At 39.0% G+C, this 18,958-nt stretch overlaps 3 protein-coding genes and 1 non-coding gene across 12 annotated transcripts; 3 read left to right on the top strand and 1 right to left on the bottom strand.

Moving 5' to 3' along the window:
• The first annotated feature begins 694 nt into the window (after positions 1–694).
• LOC122306114 (peptidyl-prolyl cis-trans isomerase CYP40-like) lies at positions 695–6,701 on the top strand. 5 transcript variants are annotated; one of them, XM_043118541.1, is made up of 12 exons: positions 695–1,115; positions 1,807–2,307; positions 2,452–2,539; positions 2,645–2,697; positions 3,635–3,739; positions 4,239–4,314; positions 4,716–4,771; positions 4,854–4,944; positions 5,060–5,116; positions 5,414–5,544; positions 5,808–5,918; positions 6,026–6,701. In XM_043118541.1, exons 1-8 carry the CDS (start codon positions 939–941, stop codon positions 4,905–4,907), a joined length of 1,110 nt encoding a protein of 369 aa, XP_042974475.1. In that variant the 5' UTR covers positions 695–938; the 3' UTR covers positions 4,908–4,944; positions 5,060–5,116; positions 5,414–5,544; positions 5,808–5,918; positions 6,026–6,701. The 5 variants fall into 5 exon arrangements, with proteins under 5 accessions (XP_042974475.1, XP_042974462.1, XP_042974470.1 ...); XM_043118528.1 differs by having other exon boundaries at positions 5,808–6,701; XM_043118536.1 differs by having other exon boundaries at positions 5,696–6,701.
• Positions 2,966–3,067, top strand: LOC122293936. Its single transcript, XR_006237403.1, has one exon. It is a non-coding gene; the product is annotated as a small nucleolar RNA snoR109 (small nucleolar RNA).
• A 1,818-nt stretch (positions 6,702–8,519) lies between the features above and the next one.
• On the bottom strand, positions 8,520–15,724 carry LOC122306075 (patatin-like protein 2). 5 transcript variants are annotated; one of them, XM_043118477.1, is made up of 8 exons: positions 10,937–11,264; positions 10,703–10,860; positions 10,447–10,599; positions 10,186–10,367; positions 9,869–10,061; positions 9,587–9,748; positions 9,200–9,505; positions 8,520–8,957 (listed from the first exon to the last, which is right to left on the bottom strand). In XM_043118477.1, exons 2-8 carry the CDS (start codon positions 10,751–10,753, stop codon positions 8,724–8,726), a joined length of 1,281 nt encoding a protein of 426 aa, XP_042974411.1. In that variant the 5' UTR covers positions 10,754–10,860; positions 10,937–11,264; the 3' UTR covers positions 8,520–8,723. The 5 variants fall into 5 exon arrangements, with proteins under 5 accessions (XP_042974411.1, XP_042974393.1, XP_042974384.1 ...); XM_043118459.1 differs by lacking the exons at positions 10,703–10,860; positions 10,937–11,264 and adding an exon at positions 15,512–15,724 and having other exon boundaries at positions 9,200–9,484; XM_043118450.1 differs by lacking the exons at positions 10,703–10,860; positions 10,937–11,264 and adding an exon at positions 15,512–15,722.
• Positions 15,725–17,101: 1,377 nt separating this feature from the next.
• LOC122306106 (glutathione S-transferase T3-like) lies at positions 17,102–18,496 on the top strand. Its single transcript, XM_043118510.1, has 2 exons — positions 17,102–17,793; positions 17,867–18,496. The coding sequence occupies exons 1-2, from the start codon at positions 17,761–17,763 to the stop codon at positions 18,446–18,448; spliced, it is 615 nt and encodes a 204-aa protein (XP_042974444.1). The 5' UTR covers positions 17,102–17,760; the 3' UTR covers positions 18,449–18,496.
• Positions 18,497–18,958: the final 462 nt, after the last annotated feature.

Raw genomic sequence — 18,958 nt, 5'->3', positions numbered from 1 at the left:
AAGCCCCTCACCCAAATACGAATAAGGTTTTTTGAACTCTAAAAACTGAAGCAGTGACTATACACACAAGAAGACTAATTTAGGCATCGGAAGCTCTTCGGATAACTTCGAGCTCACTTTCTTCTTTGTATTTGCAAGTAAAAATCCTAGTCTGAACTAGTAAAGCTTTGTCTAAACGTACAAAATACGACGTTAACATTTTTATTAGAAATTAAAGACTACAATTTATTACCAAAGTTACACGAATTGAAATTATCTCTTCGATACTATTTTCCCTTTCTTTAGGCCGCCTACAAGTTGCCCATAAAAGATTAGTTACTGGTCTTTCATTTACTCTTAAGAGTATCTCTATTTAGCAACAATCTTAGAAATATGTAATATAAAGAAAAACATCTACAAACAGAAATGCCCAATTCTTAACAATGGAAAAATCTTCCTATGATAAAATATAAAATAAAACCCAACAAAAATGGAACAAGTAGTTGCATTATTAGCATTTATCTTTGTGTGATTTGATAAATGAACCATTGACGTAGTTTCATTGGAAGCTTCACAAGACTCGCCACTACGTTAGCAACTGCAGTACAACAGCAACATGGCCACAAGCAACTTGGATAAATGTTCTTTACGTAATTTCTCAATTTGAGGAGATTTTGCATCGTTAATAATTCAACGGCAGCCAACAGAGTCAACTGTCACTCAAACCAAACAAAGCTCTAGAGCTAGCAGTTACTCCATCCAATGCGACGGCGTCGATCGTCGAGATACACGTACACCTCTTCCACACCGTAGGAAATAATAAAAAAAAAACAAAAAGCCCGCGATGCGCACCGCTACGTATTTTTAGCAATAGTTCTTTGAGCTAAAACTTCTGGAGGCGGAGAGGGAGCGGGATTAGGGTTTTAGCAAGTGAGCGAGCGAGCGAGAGAGAGAGAGGTATGGTGAACCCCAACCCTCGGTGCTACTTGGATATAAGCATAGGAGGAGAGCTAGAGGGGAGGGTAGTGGTGGAACTCTACAAGGATGTGGTTCCCAAAACCGCCGAGAATTTCAGGGCTCTCTGTACCGGCGAGAGGGGCATTGGCCCTAACACCGGTGTTCCCCTCCACTACAAGGTTTTTACTTTCTCTCTCCTTCTCTCTTATTTTCCCATTCAATAATTTTAAACATACGAGTGTGTGTGTGTGTGTGTGTGTGTGTGTGTATCTATATATATATATATATATATATATATATGAGGAGAATCGCATGCATTGGCGTAGTTCGATTTATTTCTTGGACTTATAATTACTGTTCTATTTAGTTTTGAGGAGACAGCCTCATTTTGGTGTGGTCAATTTCTGCTTACACGTTTTGTCTTTTCAAATGTGCGACATTTGAAGAAAGATTTTTGGCTTATGTGGTTACTAGTTGAGGAACAATGACTTGTGGGATGATTATGAATGCCTATTGCTAAGTATCTATGGCTATTATTACAAATCGTTATTATCATTTTATGATCCTTTTCAATGGTGGTGTTTTTTAACTTGAAAGTGTGTGGTAATAAAAGAAACCTAAGAGTTTTAATTTATTTTCAATTCATGATCCTTTTCAATGGTACTGTCTTTATTGACATGAAGATATGGTAATGAGATAAATTGAAGACTTTTTAAGAAAAGTATGCAGTTTCTCATTATTTTAGCTACGAATGCAACTACACTCCACCTACACGATTTAAGACACTAATCATCTTGCTTTGGTTATTTGCAATGCACACTCCTTCAGTTATTAGCCGTTTTGTAAATGATAGCATGATCTTCATTTCAGGGGGTCCGTTTTCATCGTGTCATCAAAGGTTTTATGATACAAGGTGGAGACATATCGGCTGGGGATGGCACTGGAGGAGAATCTATCTACGGCTTGAAATTTGAGGATGAGAAACTTGACCTCAAACATGAAAGAAAAGGAATGCTATCAATGGCTAACGCCGGACCTAACACCAATGGATCCCAGTTCTTCATCACGACAACTCGCACTTCTCATCTAGATGGCAAGCATGTTGTATTTGGGAAGGTAATTAAAGGAATGGGTGTGGTTAAGACTATTGAGCATGTTACTACTGGAAAGGGTGATTATCCCACTCAAGAAGTAATAATTATGGATTGTGGGGAGATTCCCGAGGGGAAAGATGATGGAATATCTAACTTCTTTAAAGATGGTGATGCTTATGCTGACTGGCCAGCTGACCTTGATGCCAAACCAGATGAAATTTCTTGGTGGATGAGGTCTGTAGATGACATTAAAAGTTTTGGAAATGAGCAGTACAAGGTAGTTGATTTAATATTTTTTTCTGCTCCACATGTAGAATTAAATGTTTGTATGTTTTTGTGTGTGTGTGTGCGCGCGCGTGCATATTTTTGTTTGCATATATTCTGATGTTAACGTTAAAATTCCCTGACTTCTCCCACACAGAAGCAAGACTATAAGATGGCTCTCAGAAAATATCGTAAAGCTTTGCGCTACTTGGATGTATGCTGGGAAATGGAAGACATTGATGAAGGTGAGCTGCACAAGTCTTCCTCATAATCTCATCTTTTAATAATTATTATTGAAGTAGCTATCCTTGCTCTAGTCCACTGATGAATTTGCTTTTCTAACTGTGCAGAGAAAAGTGCATCCCTGCGGAAGACAAAGTCCCAGATATTTACAAATAGTTCTGTAAGTTATATGCAACTTAATGCCAGCCCCAACTCTCTCTCTCTCTCTCTCTCTCTCTCTCTATAACTTCACAGCCTACAATGGATTTGTGGTTTTTTGATTTTCTTGTGTTTGTTTTTTCTTTTTCTTTTTTTAGTTGTTTTTTGTGGTGGGTTGTTTGGGTTTTTTTTTTTCTTTTTTTTTTTTTTGGGGGGGGGGGGGGGGCGCTACATGTACCAAGGGAAGGGTGAAGATTTCAGTCAGTACTGCTGATCTTGAAATGCCAAAGCGGCTGTAGCCATATCAAATGTCTCAGAGAAGTTAACTGGCCGGTTTTTGAGAGATCTATTGATCTTCATCAACTATTCTGCTTACCGAACTTCTCATATTTTTTTAGGGGATCTGTAGACGGTCTTTGTTGATTTTCACCCTTTTGTTCAGTTTCAGGCTCTAATGAAATTTCAAATTTGATTTGATAAATTGATACTATCGCCTGACTTAAATAAATAGCTAGACTTTAATGTACATTTTCATATTATTCATTTACTGTTAAAGTTTATTCCTTTTAGAGATCAAGATTGCCATTTTACTTTTTCATCTTGCGTTAATTTGGTCAAAAGATTTTCCTTTTGATTGCCAATGGATTCACAATTATAACAACCACAATTTTCCATCTTCGTCTTTAGAGCTTGGGGTGATGATTAGTTCCTGCTCTTTCTATCCTGTGAAGGTGCTAATATGTTGACTGTCTACAGTTCTTCTAGATGCTGTAGCATTTAGATCTATTGTCTTGCCTAATCACATGCACCACGCAAAGACTCAAGTGGGGGTGATACCTCATTGTATCAGTTTTTCTCATAGATTAATATTTATTGTTATTGTTTAGCAATATCATTACATTACTAAGGCTCCTTTTTCTCATAGATAATTGATAAGGGTTTTTACATGCTTGATTTAGGCTTGTAAATTGAAATTAGGAGATCTAAAAGGAGCATTGTTGGACACGGACTTTGCTATGCGAGATGGGGAAGATAATGTGAAAGCTTTGTTTCGCCAAGGCCAGGTTGGTATTTTCCATTGATAACTCATTCATCTCCTGGATTTCTACTATTTTCAATTTGATGGAGACTAAATTGTAGAGTTAACAGAAAGAAAAGCAACAACTGGACTGGGAGAGTAAGTCGATTAAATTTCTCTAAATTTACATAATGATGTTAAGACGACGATCAGGCATTGTATCATTATGTTGGTTTCAAGATATTAAGGAATTGGATTTTTGTCAACTGTCGGTTAGAATGATACCTATTGTTATGTTTGACATGGGTTTAAGCTTGAGCTTTAAGGGCCAAAGTTTGATAGGCTGGTAGGGATTACACGAATATTTTTTTCTTGATGGAAATTATTGAAGTTTTGAATTCTTTTTTGTAGTCATAGTATATCATAATTCAATGAAACTCCTTCCATTAAAGAACTTAAATGGTTGACGAATTATAAATAGGTTGCTTGATTTTGTTAATTTGTGAAGTGATTTAATATGTGTATGGTGGTCTCACTAATGCCAGGCACATATGGCGTTAAATGACATAGACTCTGCAGTTGAATGCTTCAGGAAGGCATTAGAATTGGAGCCAAATGATGGTTAGTAACTTTAATGGTTGATAATAATGTCTTTAATGTGATAAATTCTTCCCGCAATGATGCCCCCTTCCCCTTCTCCTTCTCTTGTGTTCACATGAGTTTGCTAATTTTTTTGGAAAGTTGGGGGAGTCTGTTTCATAGAATTCTTATGTCATTCTGGTGCCCATCACAATCAGATCCTGAAAACGAGCAGATTTTTGTGTTTTAAAAGTTTAAGTTTAAGTGAAAATGACCGTTTCACTAAACAAGTTGCATTCCACATGAACATTGGAAGTCTGTTAACTCAGTCCCTTTTACTTTAACTATTTGAATCATTGAATATCATTAGAAGTGCTTATTAAAAGAAAGAATATTGTTAGAAATGGTAGTCTTGACTGTATATCATGTTTTCCTTTGTGCAGGAAGCATAAAGAAAGAGCTTGCTGCTGCAAGGAAGAAGGTTGATGAAGCTCCCATTTTATATGTTTTGATATGACTTCTTTTCCTGATGTTGTCTTTTATTTTTTTTACATGGTTCTAAAATTTCCTTATGGTTCCAGATTGCTGATAGACATGATCAGGAGAAAAAGGCCTACTCTAAAATGTTTCAGTAGAGTTCTGGCATTCTTCTAGTATGCTGAACACAATTTGGTGAGATTTTCTTTCCCTTTTTTCTAATTTTGCAAGCAACGTTCCAATCATTTTTTAAGTACAAATCTGCCTCCTCTCCGGAAATACTAATTTCTATTTTATGGGCATTTGTTAGGTTATATGGTTGGCTAGTTCAGGCTTTTTGTTTTCAGACACAAATTGACTTCATCAGGTACAGATTTTTGGCCTCTTGTTCTATGATTATAGTTTCATTATAAGGGCAATATGGAGCAGTAAGGGAATGATATTAGGGCTCCCTTTCTCTCTCTCCCTAGACAATAAAATGTAGCTCAGAAATGGTTTTGATGCCTGGAATAATGAGATTTAGCCATTTCTCATAACAGCAAACCTTCCTGGTAGAAATTGTTTCGTATAATATGAAGTTAGTTTACAGATAATAAACAAGAGAGAGAATTTATTTGCACTTATTCTCTTCTCTCATCTCTTGATAAGGTTTATCCTATTTCAGGCTTTGTTGGTGGGCATGAATTGGCTGACAGATCTTTTCTGGAGACAAATGAGAAACTCTAGCTTGAACCAATTTTGATTATGTCAAACTAGGCTTATGGCACTTTATTGCCAGCTGGAACTCTATATACAGTACTCATCTGATCATCGAAACAATCTTGTTATTTTTCTTGAAATAAAAATTCTTATTTTTTGTAAAATTGAAGCTTTCTTCTTAAGTGGCCTTTTATTGTTATTACTTTTTGATCTTCTGAACTGTTGTGGTGGCTTTCCATGATTGGAGGGAGCATGTGGCTTGGCTTGAGCTTTGATGAAAGCGTTCCGTCTGTCATCGACCGAGCCTCCCAATTTCTTACTTGGATTTTGTTTTTCTGCCTCCTGTTTTGTGAATCCAGCTCCCAATTTGCTATCAGGGTTTGAATCTTTTAGTCTTGTCAAAGCTAAATTTTGGCTTGCCTGGGCAACAAGCTTCTGTTGCGTGGACACTGAAGCACGCTGATCTGCAAGTGATGTTTCTTCTTCAGCTCTTCTTGTTTCTTCTTCAGCTCTTCTTGTTAAAGCATGGTAGTGTTCATGACTGAGTTGGATAATGGTGTTGTCCTTTTCTGAACAGTTAATGAGGTGAACTGCTTCAGCTGCAGATGCTCCAAAAGCTTCTGATTCTAACTGTACAGCTCAAAGCATGAGTTGCAATGTCTGAAGAGTTTGCTTCCTTAGACGCAGTACTTGTTTGACTGTTAATTTTGCTTGCTGTTCATCATCTATATCCTGCTTGAGAGTTTCGTCTTTTCACGTATGTGGTTCAAAGTCTGGCTTGTTTCAATTATCATCTTCTTTGCGTTGCGCTCTTCTTCCTTCTTGGATTTGATGCTTGTGATGGTGCTCCGAAGTTGTGATTCAAGCTTGGAGATGATGGTATTAGACATTATAGATTGGTTTTGAGCACTCGCAAGGCTGGATTTTAGCCTTTCGAGCTCATCAATGAAGGGCCTGGAGTCTAGCCATGATTGTGTAGTTCTTTCTTTAGCTGTTTTCACTTCTTCCCTGGTCTTCATCAGTTCAACTGTCTTAGCTTCCAATGTGCTGCCACAGCTTTCCACTAGGTCTCTGGTTTTGTTTGGCTGGTAAGACTCCATTTGCATTTTGCACAAAAGCGAGACTTTTTGATTGACCCTGATTTGAAGCTCATTTATTAAGTGACTACTTATAGATTGTCTACCTACATTAAGTTTTCCAATTTATTTGTCCTTTCTAAAAGTGTGATTGAGATTCCTAGACAAGCCTTGTTGTTATCGTGTCTCTATTAATGAGCTGTCCCCATGTGCTGGTTTTTGCAATTTTTGCCTCACATTATGGAAGCTAGCGAGTACGTATGATATTGTTATCTATCTCAAGTTGGTTATGTGAGTATGTTTCGTATCCTTTCACATGTCTCTTGCAAAGATCGGCTCCTAGAGAATATCCTGGTCCTTTTAGGTACCGAGAGCAGCAAGTGGCTTATTTCTGAAAGACTAATTGAGTATTTTGGCCTTCAAACTCTATTGATCTTAACGATACAAGGGTAATTGTAAGGAGTTGTAGCAGATCATCTGATTGTATTTTTTTTTTTTTTTGGCACCGGATGTTTAGGATTAATTTCTCAACTGATCACAGAGGTGCATAGGCCTTCGGTAAGAAATTTCTTGCAAGTACACGTCCAAGTAATTCAAAGAGAGAATTCTTCAGTTTGATGGTCCTAAAATTATTTGCACTAAAGAGGATTTGAATTTTAGATATGAGACAATCCTTTACCTCTTTAGCCAACAGCTAGGGGCTAAATCTGATTGTAATTTGGTCTTGGCTGAGCATCATCCTTTTCTCTGCAAGGGATTTGGCAAATTGAGCAAGAGCTTCGTTAGCAGCCTGTCCTCCAGTTTTTCTCAAACCTGCTAGGTTCTCCAATAGCACCTTCACAAACTCCACCCCGTGCCCAAAGAAAAGAAATATATATCGTAGGGTGAAAAATATTTTGCCTTAAGACTCCAAAATCCACTATACACGTGCCGTGGTAACGAAAGCCAGATCTAGTTTGTACTGGATTCCACTAAAGTAACCTTCCTTGTAATCCAATTGGAGGAAAGTACTAGAAAATCATCACGCAAATGGTTCTCTCTTCCTCAAATCACCTTGTTCTCCCCATACAACAACTTTATTCCTTCGTAGAAAGACAATGGTGATATTTAGTGACAACTCGTGTCATGGGGTTTACTTAAGTTGTGGCCGTTGGTATTGCTTAAGACTTTATTCCAATGAATGTGCCTTTAGACAGATAGAGAGTCGAGGAAAGAGTATGACCGAATTAAGAGCATCAAACTTTTGAGTGGTAGACTGCTAGTTATCTAACGAATATTTTTCATTTAATGGTTGAAGCTTAATGAAAGACTTGCTGTTTCGAGTTCTTCGAGGGTTCATGGTTTACGAGTTTTTTATTTTATTTTTCCTCTTCATTTGAATGTCTTATCTCATCTTGTCTCGTCTCATTAATTTTTTTAAATTGTTATATAAAATAGAATAAATAATTTAATTTTTTTAATTTAAAATAATAATAATATTAAAATATAATATTTTATTCAACTTTTATCTCAACTCATTTCATTTTGACTCACTATCCAAATCACACATTTGTGTTTTTTATTTTAGTCAGAAAACCTGGACAAGGATAATAGGAATTGGTAAAAACACCTATTCTTTACAAAGTAACAATATCGACCATTTTGGAAGATGTCAACAGAGGAGGTTTAATAGACAAAGTTTTGGTCGGATTTTGCAAAGCCGCCTCCTCATACCTATGATAAATTATATTTATAGTTGCGCAAGTGGTGTATTCTCATTTTTTTTTTTTTTTACTCTTTTTTTAAAAAATAAATAAATATGAAATTTATATAAAAAAAATTAATTATTTAATAATAGACTTTTCCTTTTCAAAAAATATACGATGCTTGCACGAATATATTGTATTTAACATTACTCAGTAGCGAAACTAAGGGGCGATCTATCAACTGTCAAGGCGGTAGTTATCGCTGCAGAAAGCCTTCAATCTATATGGAAAGTACCAAAAAAAACACAACTTTGGAAGACCATAACTTTCTATTCAGTTGACTGTTTGAGATAATTTTTTTTTTAATCTCACTATTTTGTTGGATACTGCTTCCAGTTAATCCGAAAAGAAAAACCCATGACCCTGAAGCTTTTGTTATAGGAAGACTAGGACAAGACATTATACAGTAATGGAGGTTTGAATCAATCCAAGACTGTTTAAATGATATTCCTGATTAGGGAGTTTCATTGCTTTCTCTGAGTTTCTTTTCCTCGACAAGCTGCTTGGCAAAGTAGACAAGTGCTTCTTCATTAGTACCCTCGTTCTTAATTTCCTCAAACCTGCCAGTATCCAAATTCACTCTTGACACTGGCTTCTTCAATAGCTCCTTCCCAATTTCCACGAGTCTTCGCATATTCTCCATGGTTGCAAGGTCAAGAGCCGATTCATCTCCAATCAAATTGTCATCCTATAATCCATGTATTTCCATGCATGTTAAAAACAAAAACTTTTGATTTATAAATGGTAGGTATTCATGACATCAGGACAGATGATCCTAGTTTTCATCTAGAAGTTAAATACTCTTCGTCTGTGTTGAATCCTACTGATCATTGAGAGAGAAGTGAGAATATTGAAATGTTGATTTATTGTAGCATATGGTCATTAAAAATGTTAAAAGGAATTCATTTTAAGATGTCGCTTAGTACGTACCTGAATACGAAGGTAGTTGCTCTTACGACCCAGGGATCGGAAGAGGGTGGACACGTGGAAATCAACCATATCAGAGCTTGCATCGCCATATACATCAAGCAACGGTGTGGCACCATTGTCATACAACCAGTTAAGCAAACCCCATTTGGAGACTCTGGCTGCAGTATACTTCTCTTCGTGTTTGGCCGCACCCGTGCCCAATGATAGAACTAGCATTCTGTTGCTGCAGTCCATTGCTTTCATGTCACTTAACTCGGTGTGTTGCATTAATATTTCTTTCAATATCTGGCTTATGGCCATCATAGTCTGCAGATTTAGTTTATGCAGGATAATAAAGCTTGTGAACTTGGTCCAATGTGCCTCTAAATGATCAAATCAGCTACTTACAGGATTATTTGCAGCAACCCCTCCATCAATGAGATGGAAACTCCTAGTCTTTCCCTCGGCATTCTTTGTCTCAAAGTGATGTGCTGGAAGAAAAGTGGGTGCTGCAGAGGTGCTGATGCAAATATCTGCTAGCTTAGCGTTCTTCAAATCATTCAGTTTTGCCTGTACCCAAAATTAGAATCATGAAGACTGATCATCACTTCTCGTTTGTGGCCACAATTCCAATAATCTTATGAACTTTGCAGCCTAGCTATACTATAACTATTATTGACATACACATACATCGTTGGTAGAAAAGACAACTGGCTGAAGGAGCTTGATGTCGAATGCAGGTATGATCACGTTTGTTAGGGTCTGTTTGAGTGTTAGATTGCCTAGTAGCCCGTTTGTCAATGATCTCAGGTACTTCCCGTCATACTTAGGCCCCATCACCGAACCGATCAAGCCAGTCATTGAACTCACAAGGCTTTTCTGGCTGGTTCCATTAAAAAAGTTAAAAGAGTACTTTCCGTCAACATAATGCTCTTCACATTTGTTGCTAGTTTAACAAATGTCGAAGAACAAGGGATTTTAGTTTTGTTGTTTGATTCAAAATTTACCGGCTCTGGGGGAAAATCTTTGGGGAGTGCTCTAAATAGAAGTTGTTGATGTCCTTTGCAGCATAGAGGGGACGGCTTTCCTTGTTGGGTGCCGAAAGCATGGTGGTGACCAGCCCACCTGTACTTGTTCCCGCAATTATGTCGAAATAGTCTGCAATTCTTGCTCTGGGCCCGTCCAATTCCTAAACATGCATACCAGAGATTATATACAAACTATATGAAACAGAATGAAATGATCTAGGGTCGGTGAGAAGTAGGAACCTGAAGCTTAGATTCAAGAAAGGAGAGGAGGGTGCCTGGAATTATCCCTCTGATGCCACCTCCATCAATGCTCAACACGGTCACCATCTTTCCCTTTCCAACACCAGTTGCCATTTCGATGGAAAAGAGCTTTTTGATATTGAATTCCGTGCCCTTCAGAAAATGAATTGTATCAGTTTGACAGTTTGTAATGTGTCTCAAGCATGTCCATCATCATGTTTATCAACTTCAACCTCCAATACTTATGACAACGTACGACTGAACTGATTACAGAAGGCTGGAAAAGCATGCCATGGCCAGGCCCCATGCATGTGTGGATACAGGACTTCTTGAACTAGAGCCGCACCTTTTTCAATTGCTATAGATACTTATAATACTATTGATTTGTTCTAAAGACTCTAAACCCTTTATTCTCTGCATCGAAAGGAAATGATTCAATGCTCCCACAATACAAGAATAGCATCAATACTCATGAGTTAACAATTCAAACCTTTTATGGATGATACAAATCTATCATGTCGAATTTATAAAGTCTGAAGAATAACTTTGTGAATGTCCAGCTCGAAGCAAGCCGATTTCATATTTATTTGAGAACCTAACAACTTGAAGATAATCATCTCGACTTACACAGTTAAATGTCAGATCCAATCGGAAGATTGATAGATCCATAAGGGTAAATTAATACATTTTCTATCTACCTGATCATCCAGTTCGAGAAAAAGGAATAGAGAGAACTACGAAGCGTGTAGGCTAATTAACAGATCAACATGCTAAAAGCAGGAGTGTAGTCGGAGTCGGCCCTACTAAAATTTGTGATGCTTGAGTCTGACGTACGTTTTGTTGAGAGCCACCCAAGTGGTCTAATTTGCACATGCACCGTAAGGTGCTTTGGCTTATTAGGCCACCCATTCTCCCTTGACAATGTTAGGCGCCTCCCACAGACAACCCATCCCATAATTTTAGCAGCAATTTGCTGCACCGAATTTGGCAACCGTTTGAGGAGAACTCCTCCTATAAATAGGAGAGAGTTCAGTTGCAGAAAGATCATCCTCACAGAGGTGAGAGATCAGGCAGAGGGCAGAGGGAAAAATGGGTTTTGGGGAAACCCAGAACGGAGGCCATTTGAGAGAGATAGAGAGATGTTGTGAGTGTTTGTAAAATTGTACAAACATATTGAAAAATTGAATTTCCGCTTCAGTGGACGTAGGCAGTTGCCGAACCACTTAAATATTGTCTCTATCTATTGTGGGTGTGATTTCTGGGCGGCCGGAGGCGCAACAAATGGTATCAGAGCTTCGGTTCGTGCTACCCAGAAAATTACAGTTGATCAAAATTAACTTTTCATCACACCACAATGTTCCTCTCATCAAGACGGATCCGTAGCCGCAAACGGCGTCGAAAACGGATGTCGGAGGAGCCCGTACGCGCCCCTGGAAGTCGGAGAGTGCGATGCACGCGCCTCAGTCGCGGCTGGAGGAAGAAGACGCGTGGAACACACGGCCTCACGCGCCCCCACGCGCGGCAGATGATGAAGACGCGTGAGGGACACGCGTCCACGCTCCCTCACGCGCGGCTGTGGGTTGAAGACGCGTGCAGGGCACGCGCTCACGCGCCCCCACGCGCACTCGGAGTACTCTGGCGCGTGTTGGACACGCGCCAGACGCACCTCAGACGCCCTACTGCGGCGCGTGTGGTACACGCGCCAGAGAGATCTGGACCGTTCGATTTTCAGATCTTTGTTGGGTTAGATCTAAGTCATCTGGAGTCCGATTTCAATGATCAAATAGTGGTGTCAAACTATTTGGATCATTCCGGACTCATCTGTACGGTGGGAATGTTGAGATTCGCCATCAGTACAGTCGATCTGAACTGTCGAAGTGTTGCAGATCATTTTGGGCTTGATCGTAGCCAGTTAGAGTTCCATCGCGATGATCAAATAGTGGTGACAAACTATTTGGATCATTCCGGACTCATCGGTACGGTGGGAATGTTGAGATTCGCCATCGGTACATTTGATCTGAACCGTCCACGTGTTGCAGATCAGTTGTGGGCTTGATCGTAGCCAGTTGGAGTCATGATGGACTCATTGGTTTTGGGCTTAATTTAAGCCAGTTGGGATCGTGAAATTTGATGGAGCAAATTTCAGATCATTGGGCAATGCTAATTAACTTGTTATATCAGCAGGTTTTGGCAGTCATACAACTCATGGAGCATATTGTTATTAAGAGGAGAACCGCATCGGATCTCGTTGTGGCTTTCTTTGAAAAGCCAGTTGCAAATAACAAAGTGCAGATGAAGCTTTGGTGTGGTAGTGTGGATACGTACAGTCTAAGGAGGTTCTGTCTAGGAGATTGGAAATTTTAAGTGTGTCCATTGTGACCCTCCAATCTTTCCTGGGAACTGACTTAGTAAGGTACTATTCATTTCTACGGTAAATTCATTAAAGCAATGTCATGAAGAAATTGTTCAACTTCAGAAAGGGCATAAGGTACTATTGTTGCCCAATAGCATTTGACGTTGTGGTCAAAAGGTTGGGAGGTCATGAGAATGGCTATGAGTAATTCTGCAAAGAGGTCGAAGTTGAAGTTTCTCAATGTAAGAGATCTTATCCTGGATGAGGAGGTGCGCAAAAGAGATCTCGAGTTGTTGGTCCTGAATGTTGATTGTAAGGACAGAGGCAAGTCAAGATCTGGACAACAGATGACTCGCTAGAAATTGTGGCAAGACAGGCCACAAGAGACTGCTAAAATCAGGAGAAAATTGAGAATGATGCTGTGAATATGGTGACTGAAGAAATACATGGCATTGCATTTCTTGCAGTACACAATGCTATTAAAGACAGCTTGAAGACAGCAGTCATTCAGTAGTGTTTTCTCAAAGGCGTTGAAGGGCAAATCAATCCCTGAAGCCAACAGTGATACTAGCGACTGGTGAAACGGCTAGTACAATGAGCAGTTTCGGCAAATGGCTCCAAGTCAGTAAATGGAGATACTGGTATTGATGCTAATGTTGTGTCTCTCTCCATGAAAAAAGAGACATGTATATCCTCATGGCATGAGTTGCCATGATAGAGGATGTGTTAATGTTAGCAGGTCCACAAGATTACACACAGGCATTGGTTTGGCATTAATGCAGGGTGTGTGGTGGAAATTCATGTCGATGGCTGATGAACTTCCAGGAGAGCCAAACGTGGAAGTTACACCATAGTTTTCAGCAAGGTTATTTTCGACATGGGCCGAAGTGAAATGCTTGGAATTAGTTTATTCTGAGTGGATATGCTTTTATGGTGAAGCATGATAGCGGGAGCTATGAAGATCTTCATTGAGGTGGAGCTTGACTGTGGGACCAGTCAAAGTCACAAGGTGGAGATTGTTGCTATTGTTGCCAATAGCATTTGGTGTTGGAAGGTCACGAATGATTAATTGGTCTTGGCTCGTGGTAATTGTCTTGTGAATTAGATGAGAAAGTAAAAGGAACCTAGTTTTACTTTTCTAAAGAAATCTCCCTAGACCACAACATGAAGTACATGTGTGAGAGATGGGAACAAAACGTCAGATGTTCCAAGGATATCTACACCTAAAGAACTACCAAGACGATCAGACCTCCATGGTGGTTACTACCTTAAAATGTATCCTGCTGAATGAAGGTAGTGAACTACGGTATGAAGAAAAATCTTGCAAGAAGGGAGATTATGCAAGTCGGAGACTGCACACAAGATGGACACATGCGACTGAAGATAGCAGCAAGATGAAGGGTCAGTCACCCAGATCAGAGATGAGACCTCAGCAACAGGTTCTCTGATATGTGTCAAGGTCTCTGCGAGACCATTGATTCCCAGTGCAGTGGGAGATGTGTTGCCCTATGTAGATGTGTTGATTAAGGGCATTGTACGTGATGAACTAAAGTTATGCATCACTTTAGTTAGTCTTCTAAGTTGAAGACATGAGCTGTAAAATTGTATAAGGGATCATGTTGGAGATAGAGCTCGGCATGTTGAGAACCAGTCTCCAAGTTGGAGATTGGTGTGATTGTAGGATTATGGAGCCTGGTTTGAAAGCTGTAAAGGCACCAAGCAGATTGTTCGCTCGGATGTGGCTAGAGCGAAGCAGATTGTTCGCTCGGATGAGCCTAGAGCGAAGCTCAGTTTACTCAGATTGTTCGCTCGGATGTGGCTAGAGCGAAGCAGATTGTTCGCTCGGATGAGCCTAGAGCGAAGCTCAGTTTGCTCAAGGTGTACATGAGTGCGGACTCATGGACTCGAGCAAAAGAAGAATCCTAGAGAGTTGAGATTGTGCAATTGAGCACTGGTAAATCTCCTCTGAAGAAAATTCCTTGCAAGCTCCGTGGATGTAGACGATGCTGATGTATTTGAAGATGCATTTGGAAAAGCATTTGGACATCGATTTGAAGACGTACCTGCAGATGCATTGGAGCGTATTCGATAGCAGAAGTCTCTCATGTCAAAGAAAAAGGTGTATTCATTTGAAGAATGAATCAGTTTGCAAGCAGCCCGGTATGGTACACTTGGGTGGAGGGGGTGATTGTTGAGAGCCACCCAAGTGGTCTAATTTGCACATGCACCGTAAGGTGCTTTGGCTTATTAGGCCACCCATTCTCCCTTGACAATGTTAGGCGCCTCCCACAGACAACCCATCCCATAATTTTAGCAGCAATTTGTTGCACCGAATTTGGCAACCGTTTGAGGAGAACTCCTCCTATAAATAGGAGAGAGTTCAGTTGCAGAAAGATCATCCTCACAGAGGTGAGAGATTAGGCAGAGGGCAGAGGGAAAAATGGGTTCTGGGGAAACCCAGAACGGAGGCCATTTGAGAGAGATAGAGAGATGTTGTGAGTGTTTGTAAAATTGTACAAACATATTGAAAAATCGAATTTCCGCTTCAGTGGACGTAGGCAGTTGCCGAACCACTTAAATATTGTCTCTATCTATTGTGGGTGTGATTTCTGGGCGGCCGGAGGCGCAACACGTTTTGAATCCAACATACTCGATTGATCGAGCCGAGCTCAATCCAACACGAAGAGAAGAGAAGGTAAAAAAAGCACTCACTATTATCAGTACGACAGCTAAGAAGAAAAGCCACGAAGCTGCTAAAGCCATGGTGATGATTTGGAGCCTCGACGAGAACGACGTGAAATCTGATATTCTCATCCTTGGAAAAACCTCGACAAATGAAGAAAGGTAAGGGTGAAGCAGGGCAAGTGAGTCAAAAAACTCTGAGATTCAGCACCTTAAGGAAGGAAAGAACTGAAAAGCGTGCAGTACCAAAAGCAAAAGTTGGCATGAAATTTTAAAAGAAGAAATTTGTAAAAGTAGCATGAGTTGATGAAATTAATTAATTAGTCAAAAAGCAAAAAAATAAAAGGGACAGTCCCAGCTGTCCGTATGAACAAACTGAGCGCCATTAGGCCTTGAGTATACGACAGTATAAGGATTGTTCATCCGAGTTGTATTTTTCTCGATTTGGAATTTGGATAATCGGGTTCTAGTCTCGAATTGCAACCTAAGAACATTCACATTGGACTATGCATCCACATATGCAAAGTCAATTTTACATAATATTAATAAATTGAGCTGCATTGGATTCTCTATCTCCAAAAATTTAGCTAACTATAAACAGTACATTTATAACTTTCCATATCCACTGTTTAGTCTCCAAGTTATATTTTAATGTTTATTTCTCTCTCATCCCATGCTCTCTCTCCCCGAAACAACCCCCCCTCTCCCAAACGGGATTATTTCATTTGCATAGTACTTGGTTTCTCCTCTCCAAATCTCATCCCTCTCTCGACCGAAACCACCCACCGGAAGGAGCAAATCCGTGCACCTCTCGTCGACGGAGCCTGCAACTGCTGCTGGGAATCATCAAGGTTGCTGATTTTCTTACTTTTCTGCTATTTCAGGTATGATTTCTCACTTTATCTTCACAGTTTCAGTTAGGGTTTTAGATTGGTGAAAGTGTGTGGATGTTTTTCTGTTGCCATTTGGAAATTTCATGTTGTTCTTGGTTTAGATTAGGTTTCTGATCTGTGAATCTCATGGAATGTCATGTTGTTCTTGCCATCCCCTTCTCGCTCAAAACCAGTAAAATAGTGACAAAGATTTGTCGATTTCTGAACTTTGATGAGTCATTTCGATTTCTATTCCCGGCAAATCAACAATACCATTTTGTTGTAGTTTATGGTCTTGTAAAGACACTGCTTTACATCACAATAACACTATTCTAAAAAAACCGAAAGGTTTAAAGTGCAGACAAAAGTCTTTAGGCTCCACATGAACATGTTTCTTTTACTCAAACAATTAGTGAGGAAAAAAAATAAAACTAAGCGCCTCTCTGCATTAACAATAAATAAATATCCACATGTTCAAGATCATCATTACAATCATATAAAGTACCCACCTGTGACCTATTACAAATCGTGCTACAAGAAGAAAGAAATTTATTGCTGAAGCTGATAGCCATTATAGAAGAAAGAAAAATAATAATAGAAATTTTGTACATAGACTGCAGCTTCTATTCTAGCTTCTTGTTCATTTTACTTTACATTACATTTAATTACATTTATGTGTCAGTGTGCATCTCTATCTAGTATAGACCTCTCTTAGGCAGAACCAAGTGAAAGAAAACATAGTTTTGATCTTGTTGCATTCAGATTTTAGATTTTTATTAGAACAATTACAAGAAAAATGGATGGCTTTTGTACTGTTTTATGTCCTGTTATGTGTCCTGTTTTATGTCCTGTATTTAGATAAATCTGTATATCATCTTAAAAACTACATAATCTGAATTTTGTAAACATGTGACCTTGCTTAATCTGAAATATTTAAACATGTTGGTCCTGTTTTGCTTAATATGTGCTGTTTTAGTAACATTTTGTCCTTCAATATTTTGTTGAAGGATGAACACTTTAATTGATGAAGATCCCTTCTTCACCACATTGTTGGAAAGTGGTGAGGGTGGTATAAGCAACCCTACTGTGGATGCTGCTTTCGTTGATGTCCAAGCGACACAACCCCAACGGGAAAAAAGGGCACCTAAACATAAATCCCAGCGGGGTGTGTCATTTACTATTGAGGAAGATACTCTCCTCATTTCAGCTTGGCTTAACGTTAGTACAGATTCCATACGGGGGACTGACCAAACCTCCACATAGTTGTGGAGTAGAATTTATGATTACTACTCCACTTATAAAAAACCTAACAGTCAAGAACGATCTGTACCATCTTTGACCAATCGGTGGTCAACCATTCAAAAATGTGTCAATAAATTTTGTGGTTCTTTGGCCCAAGTTGAAGGAATGCATCCAAGCGGTGCAACCGAGCTAGACAAGGTATAATCGTTTATTTTGTCATTGTGTAAAATAATTTCAGATTTGTCCTACTGATTGTTCTATTATTTTGTAGATTGACAAGGCAAAAATTTTGTACCGAGAGACCCAAAAAACCAACTTCACCTTGGATCATTGTTGGAATCTTTTAAGGAATCAACCGAAATGGCAAACACACATGGAGAGTGTAAGAAGAAGAGACAACGTCTCACGTTCAGGTAGTACTCTAAACTCAATACAATTAGAGGACCTAATGGAAAATGTGCCCGTGGAGTGTGAGAGACCTTTGGGAAAAAAATCTGAAAAAGAAAGAGAGAAAAAAAGAAAAAGTAGGGAAAGAGAAGATAAAGAATTTAGTGAAGCCTTAAGAGACATGACAGATGATAGGAAGATTATGCTGTTGGAGAGAAAAGAAAGCATAATGAGGTTAGAAAACCGCAATTCTGAGTTATTGGCTATTAAGAAGAAAAAGGTTGAAATGGAAATTAAGGCTCAAGAAGAAAGATCTATAATATTAGCTGAAAAGAAGAGGAAAAATGATATGGAAATTATGAAATTGGATATTGGTTCCATGAATTCTTTGCAGCAAGAGTATTTCCATAATCTTCAAATGGAAATTATTGAGGAACAAAGAAATAAGGCCATATCTCGTACATAGTCCTGTATGCTTTGTTTTGTGTAGTTTTTGATTTTTTTTTTGACACTGTGGTGACATAGCTTGGATATTTATATACTGCTGGTTGCTATGAACACCAAGCCCTTTTTTGTACATCTATTTGGGCCTTTTATTTTGTTGGTGGTTGGTGGTGGGTGGGAACATTTTGTTGGGTGAATATTTGTTGTTGGTGGGATATTTTGTACTGCTTGCTGCTGATGCTGGAGCTGCTGGTGCTGGTGCTGGAGCTGCTGGAGGACCCAATGGCAAGGCTGTTTTTGTTGCTGTTGAAGGGTGCTGGAGCCACTGGACTTGTTGCTGGTTGCTGTTTCACAGATGATACAATTTGTTGGTTGCTGTTTTCTGATTGCTGGTTGCTGTTATTGTAATGAATTTGTATCAAAATCAACTTTTTGAAACTTGTATTAAGTTGATTTTGATACATAGAATCAGTCACATGTATCTTCTGAAGTTGATATAGTCAAATGTAAGTTTTGAATGTTGATATTAGTC

This window comes from Carya illinoinensis, chromosome 1 (assembly GCF_018687715.1).
Source record: "Carya illinoinensis cultivar Pawnee chromosome 1, C.illinoinensisPawnee_v1, whole genome shotgun sequence".
Taxonomy (NCBI): Eukaryota; Viridiplantae; Streptophyta; class Magnoliopsida; order Fagales; family Juglandaceae; genus Carya; species Carya illinoinensis.
This window is presented reverse-complemented; position numbering and strand designations above follow the sequence as displayed.